The 26465-nt window shown below is 40.5% G+C and overlaps 1 protein-coding gene across 3 annotated transcripts in view; it reads right to left on the minus strand.

Moving 5' to 3' along the window:
- Nucleotides 1–20734, minus strand: part of EML6 (EMAP like 6) — a 226664-nt gene extending 205930 nt beyond the window's left edge. For all 3 annotated transcript variants that reach the window (XM_054575437.1, XM_054575438.1, XM_054575439.1), the window contains exon 1: nt 20538–20734. In XM_054575437.1, the coding sequence (XP_054431412.1) occupies nt 20538–20734 (197 nt within the window). The remainder of the gene's footprint in view (nt 1–20537) is intronic.
- Between the last annotated feature and the right edge of the window lie 5731 nt (nt 20735–26465).

The following is a 26465-nucleotide window of genomic DNA, read 5'->3' on the forward strand; positions in this document are numbered from 1 at the left end:
AGCATCACACTATAGCTTGATGATGAAGTTTACTGATATAAATCCAACTTTCCTTTGGATTTAAGTGACATGGCACATGCAAAGTTTTTCGAAGAATGCCTGGCACATAGTAAGCTCTCAATATTACTATTTCCAAAATAAGTGAATCTTTACAGTATTTCCCCACAATCTTACAAGACACTACCAATATTCTTCATTCCAATATTACTGTAAGAAATATTCCAGAAAACCAAAGTCACTCATTCATTTAGCTATGAAAAACACACAACATGAGACAGTCTACCTAGATTCATGTTTTAAGGGTAGCTACAAGAAATACCAGCCAAAGTCACTATAAACTGTGAGCCTTATTATCAGACATGCATGTTACTATTTATCCCATGTGAACTTGCACAACAGCAGATTGTACTCAGCTGTCCTATAGACCCGCATCTCACAAATGAAAAAGGAATGGAAAACACTCAAGAGCAACTGCTTCATTGTGTGTAAGGGTGAGCGACACAGGAAGCTGTGCCATATGCTGAGTGACAAGCATTCCATCACAATTTTTAGTGTTCAAGCTTGTGACCAATTTACATATAAGTGAAAGAACTTCCATAGTTCTAAAGGGCAACTTATGGACCACCCATATTTTATACTCGGAGAGCAGAACCCCTGCGTTGCCTGCTCCGCCCTGTGAAGGAGCATCACTGGGGGCGCAGCAAACCCACACAAAGCACAGTGCTCTCAAATCAATCAGGACCCCTCCCTGCAAGCCTCTTAAAATGAAATATATCATATTCATTTAAGAAATATTTACTGACACCTGGTTTCAGCTGGATACTTTCGTAGGAACTGGGTATTTAGTGGTGAAGGCAAGATGATCCTGGCCTCCTAGAATTTAGTCTAGTCATCCAGGAGAGAAAGGCCGAAATGCATAACTCTTATTACAGGGTAATAAGTACTATGATGATGGAAATATATAGGGTACTGGGGGACGATATAGGGAAATCAGGAAAAGTATCCCCGGAAAATCACTTCTAAACTGAGAACTGAGAGATTAGTAACAGCCAAGCAAAGATGAAAAGACAGAACATTCCAGAAATCACATATACAGAGGCCCAGAAATAAGAGAAACCATACGGGTACATTCTAGTAAAGCAGAAGGCAAAGCTAAGCCTATTATGTAGGAATGTCTCCATTATCGTGGCAGGCAGGACTCCCTCCCAAAACAGTATTACACATCATTTTGTTACAAAGGAAAACAAACCACCATAAAGAAGAGTCAGGAGATACAACAAGCAAAAGGATGAATATACACCACGCAAACCCCCAAAGACTTGGAAATAATAATAGAACAATTTGAAAGATTCTAAATATTTGAAAGATTCTGAATATATTTTAAGTCAATAAAAAAATAAAATGTTATAGATACCACATGGCAAGAATAATACAGAAGAACATAGAAGAAAACTGAAAATCAAATAGAAGTTGTAGAAATGAAAAAATATAGTCATTCACATTCAAAATCTAATGCAAGACTTCTAGTTTGAAAGCATTTATATATGCTTCTGCCCCTAACGACTAAAAAGATAGGGAATAATTTTAAAAGCCACAAACTCACAAAGAGAACAAGAAAAGGAAAAAATATGCAAGAGAAACTTAAAAAAAAAATAAGTTAGAAAGCAAATGATTAAGTGGTGACTGATTTTAGAACCCTAAGAAAACTGAAATCTAAGCTTACCAGGGTGGGAGCGGGAGGAGGAAGTGAAGCCAGAAAGAAGCAGCCCATACACAGTCACAGCCAGAAACCTGCAAAGGCTCAGGCTTAGAGATAACAGATAGCTCTGAAGGCAGGAGCGGAGGGGTGGGAGAAAGTAGGACGACTAGTTGAGAGTTTGTATAAAGAGCAAAGAGAAACAGACTCATAAATACAGAGAACAGACTGACAGCTGTTAGAGGGGAGGGAGCTTGGGGGACTGGCTGAAAAAGGTGAAGGGACTCAGCAAAAAATCAAAAACAAAACCTCACAGACAACAGTATGATGACTATCAGAGGAAAAGGAAGTGTTGGGGGAGGTAGAAGAGGGTAAAGGGGTGGATAAATGATGATGGAAGGAGACTTGACTTAGGGTGGTGAACACACAATACAACATACAGATGGTATATTATAGAATTGTACACCTACAACCTATATAATTTTATTAACCAAGTCACCCTAATAAAGACAATAATTTTTTTTAAAAGGGCCGTCAGTCCACCAGATATCCTCTACCCTCACGAGAAGTCAGGGTTGCTCCTTGCGAGGCTGCCCAGCTGAGCAGAGGGTTGAGGCCCATTCAGAGGGTTAAGCAAGAGTCTGCTTAACCACAGAAGTCCTCTCCACTTGGTTACTGGAACACTGGCAGTTAGAACCCATCCATCCCACTTCCAGGCAAGAGATTCTGGGATTTCTTTCTAGGAAAACTGGCCAAGACAAAAGATAATACCTCTCATTTCTGACATTTTATCCTCCTTCAATGAAAAAGCATATCCTAGAGTGAGGATTAAAACACACACACACACACACACACACACACACACACAATGTGCTACTACCCACAAGGATGGCTAAAACTAGACAGACAATATTAAGTGTTGTCAAGAATGTGTAGAAAACAGAATATTCTTTCATTGCTTGTGCATAAATTAGTACAATATAACCACTTGTGGAAACTGTTTAGTAGTATATCTATTAAAGCTAAACATATGTATTCCCTATGATCTAGGCACATATCAGAATAAAAGTAGACATTCATCTGCCAACAGACATGTATGAGAATGTTCAGAGAAGCATTATTTACAGTAGCCCAAAACAATCCAAATGTCCAATAATCAACATAGTAAATTATATTCATGCAATAGGATACCACACAGTGATGAAAGAGAATGAACTATTTCCATGTGTGACGACAAGCACGAATCTCAAAACAGAGTCTTGAGCAAGTCAAACTCCACACAAAAGAGCACACACTGTATGATTTAATTTATATAAAGTTCACCAACAGGTAAAACATCTATATGAGAGGGGTTATTTTCTAAAGGTAATAATGACTAGGAAGTGTCAGGCGAGAGGTTCTGGAGTGCAGTAATGTTCTATTTCTTGATGTGGTAGTTATATGGGTATATTCACTTTGCATAATTTCATCAAGCTGAACACTGCCAAATTGTGTGCTTTTTTTGTATACATATCCTTGAATTCAAAAGCTTACAAAAAATGAATAGAGATGTGGTATCCACCTCTAGACAATTATTTTTCTGGTCTTATTTTCAAAATTTTGTTTAATGAGCATATATATGTATGATAGTAGGGGGAAAGCAACTTTTAAATAATAGCAGAATTGAGATTCTGTGAGGTTCACAACAAATCTAAGTACAGTGTGTAATTTAAACACAGTGTAGCTGGTTGCTAGACATGCTGAAAATGATGACCTAGAATGAACTCATTCTTAAGGTCGGGAAGAAGAAATAAATTTTTGGAAGCCTAAGTTACAAAGAGAGGATGTTAAAGCTTACCTTCAAAATGGTAACTATGTAAAATACAGACTTTTAAAGCATTTCAGGTATCATTATGAACCCAAAGTTCTACTGCCCTTATTTCTTGGAATTTGTTTACAAAATTTTCATCCTTTTTTTTTTTTATACTCTTTTACTGCCTTAGTTTTCAGAAAGCAAATTGAAGGTACTTATCAGCCAAAAAATAACAATAAATGGCATCACACATTCTGTATAAAAAACTTGCATGATCAGCCAGAAAAACTTTTAGGCTGTGTCAACGTGGAATAACATATTCTTTCTGAACTGCAAGATAAATTTAAATATAAGCCCACAAAATAACGTCAGTTATTTTTTTAAAATGAATCTGAAGTTTAATAAGGATATGGGGGATGGGGTAGGGGGATGTTACGGTGTATTGCTTGGCATTTGTCCTTCCTTTTGTAAATTTCTCTTTGATCCTATTTTTTTTCTTTCTCTAGAAGTAGAAGCTCTAATTTAACAGTCTCTGACTCCTTGTTCCGCATAAAATAACTAAAGTTCCTTGTGAACATTCTACTCAGTATTCTAAAGGGAATCTCCCGATCAGAAGCTCCCGTTTTATCCATATTCCTTTTAAATACCTCCAGCACAAGAACATGATCATGCCCAAACTCCCTTATACCTTTGGGTGTTTCTCAGGAATTAAATCAACGTAGTGGTCCCTGTCCTCCACACCAGTAACAGGTTTCATATTTGCTATTTAACATGTCCCATATTATTCTGCTCTTGGCCCAGGTAGGTTGTCTTTGTCACCATAAAAGTGGCTCTGATTTCTCACCTAAAAAGATATAGCAGAGGTGACTACCCCATTCAAAAAGATAACAAACAGGGATCTATTGCTCCCTGGACTCATCTGTTCTCTGAATGATACACTTCAAGCTCAATGCCTTATCATTTCACAGGCTTTCTTGTGAAATGTCTGTTTTATAAGCCCAACATTTCTTTCTCCTTTGGTAATAACATTTCTCCCTTGTAGAAATTAATGTCTCCCCATCCATTGTGGCTCTGGGGGGACTGCCAATCACAATTCCTCGCACTGGCTTGACAACCATGATACCCCATTCGTGGCTACAGGGATAGGTCCAAGGATGCACACATGACCCACACAAGGCCAAAGAGAATGTGCTTTTTTATAATTTTATAATCTGGTGCTAGAAAAGCTTTCTGTTTTCTCTGAGGTCTCCAGCTGAAAGGCTGGAAACCTGAAGCCAGCCAGGGCGATGGCATCACTATATGGTTCACCCCCATTCGCTTGAAAGAAATCTGTCAGCAAAAGGATAGAATGAGGTCAATGGCCAGAGAGAAACACAGTTGAGAGAAAGAGGAAGTGAGAATCTAAGAGAGTACTGACAATGCCAATGGAGTCCCTGTAGACCTTGATGTCACCATCAATATGGAACTTTCCATTGACATAAGCCACTGAATTCCTTTGGTTCCTCGGGCCAATTTAAGTTGGGTTCTGTTACCCTGAACCAAAGCTCTCAAAGACCAAAAACCTGCAGTGGCGGTCATGCCCGTCACCACCAGCTCTCTGCTCTCCCCAACTCCGGTCGGCCTGTCTGAGGGGCGAGCACCAGAGTCCGGACTGACTGGTGAGCAAGTGGCGTGGAGCCATCCTGAATGGTAGATTTTCAGGTTGACCATTCCAGGACTAAAAAGTGAATCTAGTCCCAGGAGTCGAGGATTATTAATCTGCATGTCACCTGAGTTCTATCTGGGCCACATCCTAGGTTCTCGGACCAGGCAACCACTGAGAGTATGTGGTGCATAGTGAGCCATGGAGAGCCGTGGAGCTCAGCACAACAGGGCCCTGCTCTGCGCTGAGGCGGAGTGTTTGTCATAACCAAAGTCCTTCCAGGTAACGTAACTGATCCTGCCTTGTTCAAGAAACAAGTGATGTGGAGTGTTGACTTTGCTTTCAGCAAATACATTTACAAAAAGTTAATCTGGACCTAGAACCAAGAAGGAGTTCTTAGAAGAGACCTAGTTTGTTCCATAGATTCACTGAGAGAGCCATGAATAGATGCACCTTAATGGATATTCCTGTTAGGCTGATGTCATTATTCTTCTTTGGAAAATATCCCTGATTCTCACCATCAGATGACAATAACTGAGTAACAAAAGCAGGCTAAGCAATTAAGTAAGTGGTAACTCAGGCAACTGGGGCCTGAGGTGAGGGAGCCCTGGTATGAAACCCAGCTTGACAATTCTTAGCTATTGTCCTTGGGCAAATTACTTAATTTCTCTAGGCCTCTAGTTACTTCTTTAACAAAGGGGGAATAATAGTGTCTACCTTAAGGGCCTATTGTGAGGAATTAAGTATCATTATGTATACAAAGTGCTCAGCAAAGTGTCTAGCACATAATAATAGCAACAAAACTACCACACATGAAGTCATCGGGTCAAATATTCTTTAATATAATATGTATTATTGAATATTTTAATTGACTCTATTTCTGTCAGTCTTCACATATATAGATGCAAGCATCACCATTAAAGGGAACAAAGGAAAAAGAAGAAACTTAATGTTTACTATCAGCCAGAAATGTCTCACTTTCTTAAATTATGAAATTTTCATTCCTTCTGACTTCAGAGAAGTTAAAATTAATCTGATCCCAGATCAGCAGAGAAACATCACTTTCCTACATGTGCATTGGTATATCTCTTTTTAGAAGGCCATTTGCCAGTATCTGTCACAAGATAAATGTACACATTTTTTTACCCTGGCCATCCTACTTCTAGAAGTATTTGCCACAGAAATACCCACACATACACTCTAGAAAGCATGACCATATGAGGATGTCTGCTCCAGTATTGCCTGTAATAGTGGACAATTCAAGTGCCCATCAATAGGAATGCTGAGACACAAAACAGAGACTTGAGGTGATAATCCAAGTGCCCAGGGGTTCTCCCATAGCCAGATATAGGTGAGCGCTGACCTCTGGGTCGATTTAAGTCAACAAAAATTTATTGAGTGCCTTCCCTAGGCCGGGCCTTGTGCTTGGCATGTGAGGACAACAGTGAACAAAACAGAACCTAGTCCTTTATCCAGAAGAAGAAAAACCCAAAACAAAATTCTGTATTCTCCCAATCCAAGTAGGTCCTTACAAGATTATTTTTAATCACACCAATGATTTTTAGTTTATAACTTCAACAGAGAGATCATTTAAAAATTATGCTTCCCAAAAGCACTGGGGCAAACTTTTGTATGAAAAGGAAGTAAATCTTTATTGAGTCTTTTTTTGGCACCATATAATCATAGTGTGGATAATTTCTTATGTCATCTTACTGTTTACTGTTTATTTTTCCTGAGTTGTCTGTTAAATAACTGTAATTTCCTTTTGATGGCTTGCCAAAAAATCAATAAACAATTTTACCCTTATTTTTGTAATAAACTGCACTAAAAGAAATCAGTTTCCTCCAGAATTACTAGAACACCTTATGCATATTAAAGTGAAATTTTCTTACCTACAAATTACAAAAAAAATAACAGCATACAAAATTAGAATGAGTAATAATGGCTCAGTTTTATAATCCCAGTATTAATATAAAGTAGTAATCCTAGATAAATTTATATAATGTTATTATGAATAAACAAAATTAAAACAAGTATAGTAATAGAAACAAAAACTGTTTAACATTCTTCCACATATACTTCAATTTTTTTATAATTTCACATACCTCAGGGATAAATAGCATGTCACAAAATCAATTATGCTAATTAATACAGTATTTTTGCTTATGGCCCAAATAAAATAAAACGGAGAGCCTGAAATAAGTTTACTAAAGTCTAATTCCCCTTACAAGTACAATCCCTTTTGTTGACATTTTAGTCTTAAGTGAGAATTGAGTTCATTCATTAAGTGGACTTCTGACATACATGCTAGTTTTCTCATATCATAGTGACAAGCAAGATTATAACAGAAATGTATAGGGAGTTAATTTTGTTTTCTGTCATTTCACAAATATTTGTTTAGTTCTTGTATCAGAGATTTTGGAACCCCCAAACAAGACTAATAATCTAAATCTTAAAGATATACAGAGAGTTTTAAGATCTCATTTAAACTTCCACTGTTCTGAATTCCTGTCTTCTTTTAATATATTTTCTGGCTACCTATTTTCATTTGTTACTAGCCAAACATCAGTCTAGCAAGCCTTTTACCTTATTACCAGAAAGCAAATTTAATATTAAAAGAAGGGTGCCTTTGCTTCACTTGCTTCTACTGTGGTAACAAAGGTGAGTAGCCTTCTCTGGGCATGTGAAGACTTCAGACTCTGAATCCACAGCACCATGTGGTCTAATTATGAAAACAGGTGAAGTATTTTATCCACCAACATAGTGGAGACATTTGGCAAAGTTCTAAAATTATTATTATTTATAGTTTACCCATGTTTACTAAAAGTGTTGCCTATTTCCTTGAGATTTAATGAAATCTCTCTTTTAAAATCATATAGTTAAAATTCCTAGGAATGCTTCAGGGAAAAGCTCAAGGGTTTGTGTTCACTTCAGGCGAGCAGAGGCTGTGGAAAATGCAGTCTCTTTGAAGCACATACAGTACAGAAGAAAGTTACTTAGACATCCTGTGACTAACCACCTGTAACCACTCCTAAAATGTCTTCTAGTGATTTCCTCCTTGTATGGCACCTCTGTGTGAACACTCATGGCATGCTACTGCTCAATGTTTTCATTGACTGATTGTTGGAAATATGATTTCCACTGTTTTGTGGTACCCAGAAGGGGAAAGGTAGCTGCTGAATTGGCTTCTGAGATTTAAGAGAGATTCATATGAAAGCAGAGCACATATGAAATTAAATATACCTATAAAGATAATCATTTTCTATCCATAAAATAATAAAAAAAATCATTTAAAGAGAAAATCCGCTCTAGTTAGGAAAAAAAAACTAAGCTCTGAATTATGTGAAATTTGAGCCTATAATTTAGTATTTGCAGTAACAATATATAAGGATCAACAACAAACGAATTTTCCTTTCTTTCTCCTCTTCTGTTATTTTCCCTCCCTAAAGCATTTAAACAGAATGCTGTGTAAGTCTTGAAAAGATAGAGTAAATCACTATACAACCAGATGAAATCACAAGACTGTCCTTAGGAAAACAATAAAATGGATTTTCAGACCTCTGATTTGCTGCTCCATTAAAGCAGATACATCTCTTGGTTAGGGATAGTTTTGGGAGTAAGAGACACAGTTGCTCAACTTGCACCTTCATTTAATATACTCTACTGGAACAGATAGCATCTTGGGGGTACTTAACCTCCCAGAATAGGTGCCCATGAGCCAGATGACTTTTTATCTTCCAGAGATCAAGAAGTGTTTTGCCCAACACTTCCCTGTTGCCTCCACATTTTTGTTCTTACTCATTGCTCTAGCAATCTGCGTTCTGCCCCTGCACTATTCAAATGAAAATGCTCTTCCCTTGACCTGTTTTGACTCCCAATCCTGGTCCATCTCCTTGCTGGACTTCACAGCAGACCCCTCACCACCAGCCCCTCCAAAACACACAGACAAGCGTTGATTCATCCCTGGTCTTCCTGGTCCCTGCACTCTCAGCTCCTTCTCAGGTCCCCTTGTGCCCCTTTTGCTGTCCTCTAACTTAAAGGGAAGGGTGTATTCTAGGGCTCTATCTTAATCCCTCTTTACCTCACCTGCTTCTCCTCTGACCTATCACATAGGCAAGCACCAGGAGTGTCTCCTGGCTGGCACTCAATCACTGCCTGTGAGGTGAGTCACCTGCAGACATGCTGGGGGCCACCTACAGAAGATACTGTCTAATCTGGATCTCCATCCAACTACCTTCTCTGACCACCCCTCCCCCTTCCATGAATGGGTTGAGATTGTGACTCCAGTTTGGCACTTTTCAAGAGGCTTTTTATTTAAGGTGATTATGGTTCTCTCTGCCTCTCCTTCCTGGTTTATAGTCTCCACGTAACAGAAAGAGAATGACTTTGGAGTCACAAAGAACAGGGTTCAAAGCTTGGTCTGTCAATTACTAGATATGTGACAATACCTATGAATTTTTGCAGAATTATAAGGGAAAATGTTTACATGTAAAGTATTTATATGTATTTTTTTTTTTTAAAAACTTAGGTTCCAGTTTCTTTTTCTGTATTTCGCTTTAACTCATGTTGCAAAGCTCCTTACATCCTTTATTTAATTGAATTTGTACAATAACCCACCATAGGTCTAAAGGAACAAACTGAGACTGGCTGGGTGGCAACTAATAAGTGGCAGAATCAGAATCTAACCCAAGTCTGACTGGCTCTGAAGCCCTAGCTCTTTCTACCACATAAAGTGACTCCAGGACACAGAGGGGACAGTAGGCTGGGTGGGTGGGCCGGGGAACCACACAAATGGGAAGTTACAGCAGAATGTGAGGAGTGTGGGAAGAGAGGTGTGGAGAAAATGCTGTAGGGTTTACTGAGGAAAGAGACATTGATTCTGCCTCAAGAAATCAGGGAGAGCTTCACAGACACAGTGCACTGGAGTTGCCTTTTGGAGAACAGGAATCTACCCCCCAGCCAGACTGGGCAGGGCAGTCTAAGCAGCAGGGTTGTGCAGCAACAGAGAGCAAACCATTGGAGTCACTGCAGGGAGGAGGGTGTGCTGGGAGCAAAAGTCGGGGAGGGTGAAGGAACACAGTCACAGAACAAAAATGCGGAGGTGATGGCAAAAGGCAGGGTGGGGCTATGCCCAGTGCTTGCAGCCCATTCCAGAAGCAATAAAGCCAGCAGGAGTTTTTGAGCAGGGCAGGGACAGATCAGGTCTGTACTTTCAAAGGCTAATCCCAGTACTAGCACAGTGTAGGGATTCCGGAACCCAGAACCACTTACGGAACCTTTTAAAAAATGACTTGGTTTGTCCCATTATTCTGAATGTTAGCTTTGATCATTTCCTTAAGGTGGTGTCAGCCAGGTTACTGTTTGTCTTTTGCAATTAGTAAGTATTTTGTGGCCCTGACCAGCGTTGCTCATTGAGTTGGGCATCGTCCCGCAAAACAAAAGGTTGCCGGTTCAATTCCCACACAGGGCACATGCCTGGGTTGTAGGCCAGATCCCCAGCTGAGGGCATGAGAAAGGCAACTGACTGATGTTTCTCTCTTACATGGATGTTCCTCTTCCTCTTTTCCTCCCTCCCTTCCCCTCTCTCTGAAAATAAATAAAATCTTTAAAAAATAAGTATTTTCTGGCAAAGTCCTATGTAAATATCATGTTACTCAAGAAACTTTCATCATTAATTATAACACCCATTGATTTTCTAACTCCATCATTCCAGCTATACTTAATTGTTGACCTTCTACTCAAGGAAGAGATTTCTCTTCTTCCCATTAGTTATTTATATCACTATAGATGGATGCATGGATTTTTGTTTTATTCAACTGATGAGAACTCAAGCTCAAATTACCAGATGTGGCCCATGGAAGTCCCCTCAAACTGGCTCTTGTGTCATTTTAATACCTCCCCTTATTCTTTTAGCACTGCTATGCTTCCTAGCACAAGAAGCTATTCTAGACTCATTTTGCTTTCCCGGCCCCAAGTCTGGATAGGCCTTTCCCCCCTCCCCCCAGTTAAGTTCTAATTCTTTTGTGTGGAGGATGATATTTAGAAACCACTCGAAAGTTCTGGGTGCTTGGTATCTCATTGTTTGTCAGTCTTCTCAATGGACAAAGAAAGAAAATTGAGAGGGTGTGTATGTGTGCATGCATTTATATACACATATCTATATTTCTTTGGGGAATTTCTTTAAAATACAGATTTGGGGGAGCTTATGGTCAGATCTACTGAGTCAAGAATCTTTAGGGGCGGGCTCATAAATTTGTATTTGTTTAAAGTTTAGCCAGGTTTTCAAAGACTGGATTGAGCAGGGTAGTGATAGTGGGGGCAGGAAGACTAGTTAGGAGGACACTCTAACAATAGAGACAAAAGTTAAAGAGGGTGTGAACCAACGAGGAAGCAGCAAGACAAAGAGGACACAATCAACTGCACGTGGTTGGGGCTGACTGGCTAATGGAGATGCTAGAGGGAGGGAGTGATAGGCACTCAATGTCTCCTGCTTGGATAGCTGTCATTGCTGTGGCCTGAATACTCACTCACACAGTGTGAGCACTGAACACACGTTTATTCAATTGAACACCTCACTCTTCTCCTGTAGATTATCTAAAAATCCAAGTGACATTCTGGGAAGAAAATAATTCTAAAACATTCAAGAATTTATATCTCTTCCTTGTATTTTATCATAAAGACTAAAAACTGACTGTTACTCAAGGCAAGAAGAATGACTCGTGAATTCACTGTCACGAGCTCTCACATTGATAAACGTGGCCTGGCCTAAGTGATTGGGTTTGCATATACTGTGTATGCAGAATAATAGACCTGGAAAGCTTTTTACTAAGAAGCAACCTCTGTAACAATGTTTCCTATTGTCCAAAAAAAGAGAGCTACAGTCTGCTAGAGATAAAAGTCATTAAGCCAAGATGACTGCTTACTCTCACTGCAGCATAAAACTCACTGGTGCATGAGCAAAACATATAAAGGGGTTGTAAGAAGAAAAGTAAAGCTAAAAGGAAATGACCCCTGGAATTCTAACTCCTATAACAGAACGTTTAAAACCCAGATAAAAGTACAACCCAGAGAAAAATAATCCTTCCCAGTGTTTACGTAGCAAAAGCTATTCACCAATGACCTTCTCATTGTTAAATCCACAGGACCCTTTTCCAGGCTCACCTCGCTGTACACGCCCTGCTGATACTGTTGAAGGTCTCCTTGACACCCTCTGCGCTCTCGGCCTCCAGGGCATTCCACTCTTCTGGGCTTCCTCCCACCCCTACGACCCATCCCATCTTTCACAAGCACCTCTTTCTCTACTGACCTCCTAAAAGTTCGTCTTCCTCCAAATGCTAGCCCTGGCCTCTCGCCTTTCTTCCACATGCTCTCCAGGTCATCCCATTCACTCCTACACTCACTGCAACTCGCACCCTCTCTCCTGAGCAAGAACACCCATCCAAATACATGATCACCTCTTGGATGTCCCGCAGACATTTCTATCTAAGTATGTCCAAAGCTGAACTCATCATCTTCTGACCTTGAACCTGTTCCTCGTTCTCTTTTGAGGAATGATAACCTCCATCCAATCACCTGGCTGTGCCAGAAGCTTGACCATTGCCTTACACCTTCCTTCTCCGCCTGCCCACCCATATCCAATCAATCATCAAGAATCTAGAACCTCCAGAATATTTTCATTGTTTTGCTTGCATACTGCCATACTGATCTCATACCTGGAATTTCTCTCCAACAATCCATTATCCACACTGCAGGCAGAGTGACCTGCCCAGAGCCTAAATCTAATGATGCTCCTTTCTCCAGAAAGCCCTTTCTGACCGCCATCCCTTCCCATGAATGGGTTAGTTATATGTCCTGAGGCTCTCATATATCTTGGGCTAACAACAATAAAACTGAAAACAACATACCCAGATGCTCATTTATGAATATTGCCTTTATGATTGTAAGTTCCTTGAGAGGAGATACATAGTGTTCACTGCTGGGTCCTCAGTGCCTAGCACAGTGCATGACACATAGCAGACACTCAAGAAATCTTTGTGGCTTCTTAACTTAATGATCCATTTTAGGTTAAGGCCCAAAAGATCGATTCAATTGGTTTTGTAGGACCAAGCTGGAGAGTCATGTGGCTGAGATCCAAGGTAGGTTTTAGGTGTGTATGTATGTGGCTATGTGCAAAATGGATCACTAAGATAAGAAGCTAGTCTGCAGACAGAGAAAATCAAAGCATATATTATCCAGAGAGAAGCAGAGATATGATTCCCTGTGATACACAGGAACACTTGCAAGAAAAAGAAATAGGGGAAGACTAGCTGACTGTTTACCTTGCAATGCCTGAGAGGCCAGCCATACTCCTCTCTATAATTGAGTTCCAAAAGATTCTCATCACCTTATGATCTTTGTGCCTTAAAATGATTCTCAATAGCCTTAGAGTAATTCTCTGACCAGCTTATTTCTATTTCAGTCTAATATCCCTGACCAGTCTAGAGAAAGCTTCTTCTATCAGGGAGACAGAGCTGGCCTGCCGTTCCCCTTCTTCATGCCAATGGGAAAGGGACTGGCAAAGAACTAATGGGCAATCCTGGAATCCTACAACTTCTGGGTGGAGGCCATCCAGGTCCCTGCCTCCCCTTGGGGAAAGAAAAGAATGAACTGATAAAGGGGTAGAGGTCAAGGGACACCCTCTTTGACGGCACCCTCTGCCTTCCACACCACTTCCACCCACTCATCTGTCTCCAGCAGCAAGGCTGAAGACTGCAAATTCATTTTTAAAAAGCATGAATCTTTAGGAGAGAACAAAGATATATAGATTGTTGCTGGTTTCTAAACCAGCAGTGGCTAAATACTGCACTGGCTTCTCAAAGTAAAAGTAGTTACATTCTTTAAATTCATAAAAGCCTATATATCCTTCACATAATCTCACAGCATCTTCACAAACATGAGTTAGAAATCAAAACCTCTGATTTTTATTACATTTAGGTTAATCTTTTTAATGATTGTTTCCATTTCTGGGTCCCCAACTGTTCAGGATGGGGCTCCTGCTAGGGGAATTCAAAGGCTTCAGACATCTGAGACAATTCAATGGGAAAAGAATAGCTTTTAAACAAATGGTGTTGGGACAACGGCATAACAACATGGAAAGGAATGAAGTTGGATCCCCTACCTCACACCATATATAAAAATGACTCAAAGTGTATCATCTGCCTAAAGTCAGAGCCAAAACTATAAAACTTTTAGAAGAAAAAAGGAATAAATCTTCACAATCCTCAAAAATAAGCAACAAAAGAAAAATAAATAAATTGGACACCATCAAAATTTAAAACTTTTGTGCTTCAAAGGGCACCAGCAAGAAAGTGAAACAATAGCTCACTGAATGGGAGAAAATATTTATAAATAATATAGCAGATAAGGCTCTTATGTTGTCAGTGTATAAGGAACTCTTAGAACTCAAAAATAAAAAGACAGATAAACTGATTAGAAAATGGACAAATAATTTGAATGGACATTTTCTCCAAAAGGGATATACCAATACATTTATAAAAAGCAATCAATATTATTAGTCATTAGGGAAATGCAAATTAAAACAACATGAGATACCACTTCACACCCAGTAGGATGGCTATAATCAAAGAGACAGACAATAACAAGTGTTGGTAAGGATGTGGAGGAATTGAAACTCTCATACAATGTTGGTGGGGTTGTAAAATTGTTTGGTTTCTTTGGAAAACAATTTGGCAGTACTTCAAAATATTAAACATAAAGAGTTACCATATAATTCAGCAATTTGACTCCTAGGTATATACTCAAAAGACCATGTCTACACAAAGTACACATACACACTCTTCCACTGACCACATGGACAGGCTCACTATCTCCTTAACTTGTCCCAACCAGGGTCTGCTCAGTTCTTTCTGCAGAAGAAAGTGCCAAGTGCCAAATGCCAACAACAAAAAAAATTACTCTGTTCATTTGAGATTTTATATATGGATCATATATATTATTAAAATTATATTTCACTAGTGGGCAATATATTCTGGGTTGAAAAAAACCAGTGTATTGAGTTTCTGATGAATAAGCAAATAAGAAAGAATAATAGGTACCCAATTTAGAGATTAATTCTTAATAAAAATCAGCAGGCAAATAGACTACAGCTTATTAATAAAAATAACAATAATCAGATCATTTATGAACAGACCATAAACTTCCATCAAAACCTTTCACATCGTGAGCTTGTCAATGAACAGAGTGAGATAAAATGAACATTATAAGGTACCACTGAGTGACTTTGCTTAAATATCTTTCCTTCTCAGGTCCATACCTGTAAAATGAGATTCTCTCTCAGAGTTGGAGAAGAGAGTAATCCAATAAGATGACTATATATGAGGTCTGTCCAGAAAAAGTCCAGTCATTGTTAATATAACGAGATGTAGTTTGCACGACATGAATGTAACCTGGCAGCCAAGGGGAGGAGACTGGAATGCACATGGGTGAACAATGACAACTTCACTGTACTAGTCAGTTGGGACAGTAGATATCACTGAGTGAACATGTGTACTGTGCAGCCATCACATTCAAAATGACTGAGCGAGTTGAGCAATGAATTGGCATCAAATTTCAGGTTAAGCTTGAACATTCCTCCATGGAAACTATGCGGATGATTCTGCAGGCCACTATGGCCAACTAGTGATTGGCAGCCTCACCATAATAATGCACCTGCTCATGCATTACGTCTTGTGCAGAGTTTTTTGGTAAAACATCAAATCACACAGGTGACTCAGCCCCACTACAGCCCAGATTTGGTGCCCTGAGACTTCTGGCTTTTCCCAAAGCTGAAATCATGTTTTAAAGGGAAAAGATTTCAGAATGTTAATGAGATTCAGGAAAATAAGGTGGGGCAGTTAATGGCGACTGGGAGAACTGAGCTGAGGTCCCAAGGTACCTACTTTGAAGGGGACTAAGGTGTCATTGTCCTATGTACAATGTTTTTGTATCTTCTGCAATAAATATCTCTATTTCTCAGCTGTTTTTCATATTACATAGCTGGATACCTTCTGGACATACATAAAATCAGATACAGGACAGGGACTCAACTCAGTATAGGTTTGATTCTTTATAGTTATCCTCATGTTTCCAAATTTCAAACTCATCAAGGAACTAAAGAACATGAAATCACATCTCCAGACCTTCATGTGAACCTGTTTGCCAAATACTCCAGGCCTGAGTGAGCAGCACTGGTCTTGAAAGACGCAAAGCTTTAGGAGGGCAAGGCACCTCTTCATCTAAGGTGAGAGGTGAAACAGAAGCAGATGGGACCATGCAGATCATGGATACAAACGGGCTCCCGTGGTGGGCACCTAGATTTTGACAAACACTGTGAACACCTTGTATCTAACCTCCACAAGCTATTGTACAAGGCAGATACCTTTAAATTCCCATTTTATAGGTGAGAAGCTGTTTCACTGATGAGAGTTGAGACTGACAGAGGTTTAGTAATTTCCTCAAGTTACTCAACTGGTGGCAGATCTAGGTTCAAAATCAGGTCTCTCTGACACGGAACCCCATGTTCCCACCACTGTGCCATTGGGTGGGGAGGGGGTAAAGGGGAGAAGGATAAAGGGGGAGATAAATCATCCTAGCATGAGGTAGGAAAGAACAGAGTGACCTTATTATATGGTGAGTGAGATGCAAACATTTACAATTTAAAAAAGAAAGAAAAGAAAAATAAGGATAGAAAAGTGAGTTCGGACCAGAAAGAACAGAAAGCTAAGGAGTCTGAACTTCAGCCTGTGGGCAATAAGGAATCATTGTTTTGTTTTGATGTATGCGTCCGTTTTTAATTAAATACTACTATTGCTACTAATAAGCATTCAATGAGCATCAACTAAGGACCAGGCTCCACTCTAATATGCATATATTCTTTCTAATACTTACAATTCTGCAATTTGGGTGTTGTTACCTCCATTTCACAAATAAACAAAGTCCTGAGAGGTCAAGCCACTCCCCCGGGTGCCTTCAGTAAATGGCAGAGTGGGGTTCATAGTGTGTGTGTGTGTGTGAGGCCAAGGTCAGTGCCCTTTCCCCTGAAACAGGATTGCACAAAAACCTCCCTTGTTATAGAAAGCTGAACAGTAAGAGAAAAGAAAATGGAACCAGGGAACTAGTCAGAAACAGTTCCCTGTTTCTGCGTAGAGATCTGCAGTAAGAGAATAAAAGCCTCAACTGAGTCACTGTGAAAACAGAAGGGAGATGACAGAGAGCAGATGTGTTCACGACCTTTTCTTTCAGTTATTCCATTTCTCAGTCGTGATCTGCTACCTGAAGAAAAAACCAAGTTAGCAATTATTCCAGTCTCTGTGACGGTCCTTGCCTTCAAGCCCTGATTTGAGCTCTGTTATTCACTCAATAGCAAACAATGTTAACAGGGCTAAAATATGGCATCATCATCTAATCCGTTATCTGTATTGAAGAGTAATCATTCAAGAGAATAAAATGAAGCCTCCACATCCAATAAACCACATTATTTTTCACGTATCAACAACTCTTTGAAAATCTGACTTAAATGCATAGTCTGTCAAATCAAGAGGACACATACCCTGAGCTCTAATGATCTTTGCCAAATCCTACATTATTATTAAGGTTCTCAGAGCCACGTGGTTTTACAAAATGGAGCAAGGTATCAATATTTGTTGGGCTGCTTTCTACTGAATATTCTAGGGAAAGTAGCACAATAAATAAAGCAGTAGGAAATGTAGTCATCAACAATATATCTTTCAAACCAATGCAAAGGCTAACTGGAAAGTTACTTATTTTATCTCATTTGAGAGAATCAAGAATTAAAAGTTTTAATATTCATGTAATGATTACCCCGCCTCTCAAAAAACATTTTTGTACTAAAACCTTGACTATTGTCCTTCTCTTTCAATGACAAATGTCAATATTTTAAGTGGAAATTCAGTTGTATTACAGATACACAGAAGTGAGTTGAAATCCATAAAGAGTACAATTTTCCTATCTATATACACAGTTAATACATAAATATTCCCAACATTTTACGAATTTAATTTGAAACATACAATATGTTTCTGAGATTAAAATGATGAAAGAAATGGCACCTAAGAGCACCCTCATACTAAGGATATATGGTTTGTGCACTGCCTTCACCAGAAGAAAATAGTTACATATGTAAGATAAAGCAAAATGAAAGCATAAACACTCATTTCACAGCTCTTAATTACATAATGATTCTGTGTTTTATGTTTTTTAATCTGTTGGAGTTAATTTTATTCCTATGTGCAAAGACATATGTGGATATAAAAGAATTCTGTTCACCTGTACATACTCAGACCAACCAAATATGGAAAATATAGCAATAAAGTCCTTTCTTTGAAGGTAGGCTTACTACTATGTCACTATTCAGTATAAAGATATAACAACCTTAATAAACAGACCAGAAGCTAAATTGACTTTTTATCTTTTCATTAAGTGAGGCTCCCTGGAAACCTAGTTATACAGATAACTTCATTCATCTTCTCTTCAAATCTGAGTGTTTCTTTAAGCCAGATATAGTCACATCCCCACTAGTTCAGCTGCCAGTCATGACAGCAATTTACTGCAACTCCACCCTTTTCCCACCTTCGGTTTCAATAGTGCATTTATTTTTTTCTCCTATTATAGAAAATTTAAGTTAGGAGTTCAAATCCTCAAAGTAGTTAAGTGAACTGTCACATAAATATTATTTAACCTCAGGGAATTTTCTGTTTAATTGCCACTCTCTCCCTTCCCCCCAAAGGAGTACAGCTTATTTTGATGGTGTAATGGAAAGCACTGCATTAAGAACAAGTAAAAACACATGGGTTTAAATTTTTAAACATCTAACCTTTCTGCAAGTCACTGTTAATCATTTCCACCTGTGACTTTAATAATCAGCCTGACAATTAGAAAAGCAAAACCCCCAGGACAGAACTAGGTAGGGAATGCCCCAATCGCAGCCACTGCTGTATCAGAGAGAGAAGAAAAGAGCTATTTTGCCGTATGTAACATGAAGAAAGTTTTACATGTTAATTCCACCACATCTTGAGAACACTAGAGCTCCCAGTGTTTAAAATCTTCATCTTCTAAAAGTCAAGATTTTTTTTTAACTGCATCTTACTGCATCTTCAAATATTAAGTTTTTAATAAAATTTTCAACTTTAGGTCTCAGGTGGAAAAAAAGGGCTCCTGAATAAGCACAGCACTTGCGGGGCAGGGGCGAGGAGGGGCAAGCTAGTCTTTTAAATCATTCTTCCCAGGGAGAACTTAGGACCATTAACATTACACTGCTTAACCATTTATTTCATTGTGAAAGGCAAACGTGGAGCAAAAGTGGCAATATTCTGAAAATGTGATGGAAGTTGTTCTACATCAATGAACACATAAGCTTGGAATGTACAAATATGGTCTCTGTTAGTTGTAGTCTATTCCCAGCAAGTCACTTTCCCTGTGGGCTGAGGCTCCCATATCATGGAAATCATCCCTAACTGCCAAAGGCTGAAAGGGATTCCCTGAGAACAGCAGCTGGACCACACCTCAGCCTGGTCACACAAGAAGCTGACAAGGGCTGGAGGAAAACGCATCTGGTCCAAAGAAGAGAGGACAGAGCCAATAATGAAAATATGTTCCTCTCCAGTTTGATAGGGAAGACCCCTAAAATGGCTCTTCGTCCAATCCTGTTCTTGTAATCAGTCCTGGCCATCCGCTACCAGATGTTGGTCATTCTGTGGGCTGACTGGTAGGATTTTGTGGTCCAGCAGCTGCCAGCCTTTTATAACCTCAGCAATGTTGTGGAAGCATCCATTTAGCGTATAAATAAGCTTTTTGGCATTAAAACACTGCCAAGTGAAATATTAGAGAACAAACTCCCCACCCACTGCAGAAGAAATTTCCCAGTTTCAAAGCATCTGAGATGAAGATTCCAAATTACCTGTAGCAAAATTTTTTTAGATTTTTTTTTTTTTAATCCTCTTGCTTGCTGAAGAACCTACTGAGAAGACTCCCAAAGGTGATACCCACAGTTCAGGTTATTGGTCCTACATTTATTTACCTAGTTAGGGAAGGAAGGAGGAGTGTTGGATAGTTACCCAGGATCCTTCCACTTGTAGCAGGAATGAACACCAAAAAAGCATTGGGACACTCAACTCCTTAGAGATCCAAAAGCTTTCCGGAGGGATACAGAGAGCTGGCCCTCCCCACCTGCCCCCCAACCCTGTTTCTGCCCTAGCTTTGGAATCAGCAGCCCTTCTGTTATTCCATGCGGTTCCAGAGGTTCCATGGGGCTCCCAGATCTGACCCCAGGAAAGCCGGGTTGGTCATCCTTCTCCCCACCCTTCCAACCTCCACACTCAACCTCTCCCCACCATCCCAGGCCACCTCCTTACCTGATAATGTCGTCGTTGTGTCCCAAGAAGAATTTTTGGCTGTGCTCGCGGGTGTTGTAAACCACCCCGACCCCAGCCACAAAGTAGACCACCTCCTTGCCGGCCGTGTAGTACAGGTTGTTGCGGCACTGGTGACCCCGGTACCCGTACACCCACTCCAGCCGGAGCTGGCAGCTGGGAGCTGTCCGATCCGCCATGATAAGCCGACCCCACTCGCCCCCCGGCCCCCCCGCACGCGGGTCCGCGGCCCCTACGCGCCCGATCTGTCCTCGCCAAGGTTCGGGCTGCGGAGGACCCGCAAAGGGCTCAGTGTGCAGCGCTGGGCGCTGATTTCCGCGGCGACGCACAGACACAGCCCAGCGCGCCGGCCGCCACCATCATCCGCCGCCGCCGCCGCCGGAGACGAGCCGCCGGTGCGCGGCCGCCAGACCCCGCCGGGCGCCCCGGCTCCCTCTCCCCGGGCGAGGCGTCTTCCGAGGCGCCAGCACCCGCGCGCGCACGCCTCACTGCACCTGCGGGCTTCGGCCCCCGGGAGAGGTTCTTGGGGGGGTTACCCCGCCTTTTAAAGCAAGGATCTGCATATCCAAACACTGATTACCCAGTTCACTCACTGAAGTTTGCAGTGCACGGGGGCTTCGCAGCAGGCAGCGGGATTTATTCTGTGCCAGCTTTGACTTGACAGGGAACCCGGCTAAGCTTTGCCATCACCATCCTTGGATCCGAAACTGACAGTCTATATCCAGGATGCAAGAGCGAGGAAGAAAGAAACAGATTTTTTTTTTTTTTTTTTGCATAAGTCCCCCAGTCCAAGAAAATGATCCCCCAACTAAACCTTTTTTTTTAATAGTCAACTATTCCCTCTTTCTCCCTTCAGATCCATCTTAATGATATGAAATATGCCCTAAATGCTGTTGGCTGGTTGTTGGTATGATTTGAAAGAACATTTGCTGTTTCCCCATTAAGCCAAAGTGAATATGCAATGGTCATTTTTTAGATGCTCCAATTAGTTGTCGTGTGTGTATTTAAAATTCATATCCTCCGTGAAACCTCTCTTGGCCCAAACACCATAAAGAACTTAGCACTTCTCACTAATCACCAACTTCAATTGCAAGCGTCATAAAAGATTTTTCTGAATCGGAGGAAACGAGACACTAGTGCAGTTGGAGGCAGGAAAGCGTTACCCACAGATGCTCCGGGTCAAGAAGAAACTAAATAATTAACAAGTGGCAAAAATCATGTGCCTCTCCCCAGGAAGGTCTGCGCTAGCTACGGGGTCCCGCGGGCTCAAAGGTCCCGCCTCTAGCCCGGCGTAGGGCGGGGATGCCCGCGAAAACGCTGGGGACCGCGAGCCCCCCACACAGGCACGCGCACGCACACACATCCCGGGCACGGGCCGCCGCGGGTACTAGGGATGTCGGCCCCCAGGGACACGCCGGCCCGCGCGCTCTGCCGCCCTGGTGGTGTGCGGGACTCCCACATCCGATCCAGCCTCGCCCGAGGAGCATCCCCGCTCTCTCTGCCTCTAACCTCTGCTCCGAGCCGGCGCCGCCAGCACGTCCCGAATCTCGCTAGGGCGAGCGAAAAATCTCAGTCTGCCCTCCCCTCCCTGCCTCCCGCACCGAGGTTAGGCTTCGTCCCCGGGCGCAGCGGAGACAGGTTCTTCCTTCACCCAGGGCTCAGGGGGCGGAGCCACACAGCGGCTTTCGGGAACCTTGGCGGTGGGTTACTAGGTGAGATCACCGCACTTGGAAACCGCGACGCCCCAGGGCTCTAGGGCCGTCCCCTCCCTCTCCCGGCTCAGGTGGTCCCCTTCCCTGATGCATCCTGGGAAGTGTAGTCCTCTGAACTCCAGCTCAGGCGGCGAGCTCCCGCAGCCAGGCCACAAGTCCCAGGATTCCGCGCGTCCGGAGGGGGCCGCCGAGAGGCCGTTACCCCCGGTACCAGGGGTTCTGTCGCTGCGCAGAGGCAGGAGAGTACGCTGGGCGACCGCGTGCAAGCGCTCTGCGTCCTCTAGTGACAGAGGTGGACACCCCGCGTGCGTGTGTATCTATGGAGAAGAGCAATGGAGTTGGAATAGAGACACTCTACAGCCACCTTGACAGTTTTGCGCCGATCTCTGAAGGTTACTGCAGCCGGCTCAAGCCCAAATTTGTTTCCTACTTCAGTTTTCCTTTTCATTCAGCTGAGATTGATCTGTTAAAGTGTAGGTCTGCCAAGTTAAAGAAAATGCTGTATAAGAACCAGGCCTTCCCTTGAGCAACCTCCTAAATTAGAGGACTTGGGTATTTAAGGATGAGAAGATTTAAGAAACGAGAAGGTGTTCAAGCCATGAACAACTAACCTCGGCTCTAAGACGCAGCAACTGATGATATTTCTCCTACCCAAAGTGAACGGTGAATTTCACTATATTCTGCAGTAGGCTGTTTTCAAATTGTGGCCACTTCAAAATCCGAGTGATACAAAAGCTGCAAAAAAGGGATGATAGAAGGGATGTTCGGAGCATGTCCCTTCCTTTCCTTTCCCTTTTCTCTCAGTGTAATCGCTTACTCGGTTCTTTAACTACCTAAAGCTTCAGTACAGCTTTCTGAATGGTAAAGATTAGAAGCGCCAGAGTGTGGATGAGCCATGAAGAGGATGTGAACTGGTCTCAAAGTTCTTTTTAAGGAAACATGAATCTACAGATACGTGAGGTGGCACTGAGCTAGCTGATAAGGGCACTACAATGAAAAGTAAAAGAGAAAGAAACATGGCCTGGAAAAGATTTGAAACATAGGCAAAAATATAGATGATCAATAATGCCATGCCATAAGGCAGTGCCAATGAGTTTAGTATAGAGACAATAAATTCTACATAGCAATTCAGCAATGAAGAGCTTTTCCAACTATAATGTCAGGAAACAGTTTATGGAGCAAATAGGAAATACAGATAGAATTGAGATAAGTAAAGAAAATTCGAATAGGGTTCCAGGTGGGTCTCTGGAATAAAAGAGTAGGTACAGAAAAATTAACCTGGAGACACTGAATAGAATCAGTGCAAGAGAGAATTCATGTAAGATGAGAAGAGGACATAAGCCTGAAAAGTTAGACTGTGATTAGAGATGAACCTAGAGGTTTGTACTATATCCTTAAAATAATGGAGAACAACTTAATTGTTTTTCTTAAAAGAGGGGAATAGCAAAAACAGTAATAGTCTAAGCATGCTGTATTAGAAGCTTGTGATAGTGCTTGAGGTATTGCATTAGATGTAGTGGCATTGGTCCACAAAGGAAGGGACATCTCAAGAAAACATGAAAGTATTTGAAAGGAGTCTCCTAAACAAATAAAAATGGATGGAACATAACGTGTTCACTTTCTCAGTTATCTTCAATATAACTAATGACCATCATGCTACACCAGCTTGTAATTTTAGTTAAATGAGTTGGAGGAATAAGTTCTAGGTTTGCCACTTATAGTGTTACCATAGGCAAATCACTAAATCTCTGATCTTTAGCCTACTCATTTAGTTTAATAAAGTATAACAATCCTTACCAGGATGGTTGTAAGAATGAAATGAAATAATATACATGTGCAAAGAGTTAATTTTTAAAGTACTATACAAATGTTAATTATTACCAAATGGCAGTATATATTAACTTCTATTTGAAGAAAATGTGAAATAAGACTTCATAATGCCCTTTGGAAATAAGCAACCTAGATAAGCAAGAGTAAAACTCATAACACTATGTCAATATAGTAAACAGCACTTACTATAAATTCTAGGCAGTGTAAATGGTGTGTTATGTGTATTAAATAACATACTACTTGTCCTAACAATAAGCCTATGAAGTAGTTACTATTATTTCCTTATTTTATAGGTGAGGATACTAAGGTAAAAAAAGGTTCAGTAATTTGCCTAAGGATGTACAACAGCGGTGACAAAGCCTGCATTTGAACTTTGGGCAGTCTTCCTCCAGGGCCTGTTCTTAACCACTGAGAATTATGAAAGAAATTAGTTAGATGATAGATTAAGTTCACCTGTGAATGACAAGCCCAAAGTAGCAGTGACTTAAACTTAATGAAACTTTATTTTTTACAAAAACCTGGAGGTAAGTACAGATCTAGTATGATGGCTCTAATTAAGAGTGCTTGAGTGCCCAGGCTATAGCCAGTATGGCAACGTTCTGCTCTGCTGTCCTGAGACACAGTGGTCCAGGATGGAGGACCAACCACCATATGTACATTCCAAGTGCATTTCCTAGAAGAAAAGGCACAGGATACATGTTGGCTAACTTTAGAAAGAAGGTTCTGAGAAGCTGCCTCTAGTCTTTTCTATTTATAGCCTATTGGTTTTTAACTTAGTTATATGTCCATATAACTAAGGAATTTTAGGAAGTAGTTTCTATTCTAGGTAACCATGTTAAAATAGGAGATTCTTACACAATGGGTAAAGGAGACAGGGTTTTTTACATTCCTTATCTCTTTTAATTCTTGCAACAACCTCATCAGTAGATAACTCCATTTTAATGTGAAGAAACTGAGAACAAGAGAAAAGTGAGTAATTTAACCAAGATTACACAATAAGTGACTAAACCACTATTCCTATACTTCCCAACATAAGACATAAATGTATTATTGCACAATTAATGAGAAAATATAGAGTGAAGCATGAATATATAATTTTCATCCTCAAGTTTCTTAGATAATGAGGAGGGAAATATTCTCAAGAAACAGTAGTAAGTACATAAGGTAAGTTTAAGAATGCATGAATATTCTTACCAAAATACTTCAATTTATAAAATTAAAACAAGAAGGTAAATGTACAGCCTTGGAATGGGAAGGATACTTTTAGAGGAGAAGACCCTCTGCATAACCTTGGGTCTTCAGCAGAAATGGAAAGTTTCACCAGTACCTGCCATCATCAGACCACTGTGCAGACTCAAGAGGGTAAGGCATTAACGCATAGGAGTGAGACACACCTTTGGCTGCATGGAATGGGCTCTGAAACTGTATATGTCGCAGGATCTCAAGAAAGAGCAAAGGCCTGTCCCCTAGCAGAGGTTGTACTCAGTCCCAGTAGGTCTCACCCTTTCCCCTACTCCATCTCTTTCCAATATTAGGCTGCAGAAAGATAGATAAAAAGCAATGCCTAGCCACCAAATTATAGCTTTCAGAAGATCAACTCGTTCCCAGATAAGGTGGGAAGAATGTCAAGAAGGATTCATACACAATATAAAAGAATAAATAATTTGAAAAGAGCTGCCCCATCAAACATAAGCAACAAGAGAAGTAAGGGCATGGCAAGAGCAAACCAAAAGCCTGAAAGAAAGGTATATTATATGCAAAAGGCAGATGAAGGACCCCATCTGGAAGAAAATTTATGTCAAGGAAGCAGATTCTCTACCAAAGAAGAACTTAGTTACAAAATGAGTTTAAAATATCAAGAGTTTAAAGATGGTACTAAAAAGAAAAGAAAAGCCAAGCTAAAGAAATAATAAAATATAAACAGTTTCAGATCTAATGAATACATTTGAAGCAATAGAAAAAATGGAAAATCAAATTACCAGTATAGAGAAAATACTGGAATTATCACAAGAAATGCAATGGAAAAAGACAAGAAGATTAAAATAATTAGATGATGTTTGACAGGGCAAAGCTAACCCAATATACAAATCACTGGTACCCCTAAATTAGAGAAGCCAACAAAAGGAGCAGAAAAAATATTCAGAAATAAAAGAGGACTATATTAAAGAACTGCATCTGCACATTAAAGGGGTATACTATATACCAGGAAAAAAATAATGTAGAATAGTCTATAAAGACATATCCTAGCAAAATCAACTTCAAGAATAAATATTTCAAAATTATTTGCCAACTTCAGAGAAGACTATTACACCATCTCTGCCAATTAATAATTGAAGGAAAACCTTTAAGCATTTATCTGTGTTCTTGG

Source organism: Pteronotus mesoamericanus, unplaced genomic scaffold (genome assembly GCF_021234165.1).
Source record: "Pteronotus mesoamericanus isolate MK-2021 breed Mesoamerican mustached bat unplaced genomic scaffold, CSHL_Meso_final contig_291, whole genome shotgun sequence".
NCBI lineage: Eukaryota > Metazoa > Chordata > Mammalia > Chiroptera > Mormoopidae > Pteronotus > Pteronotus mesoamericanus.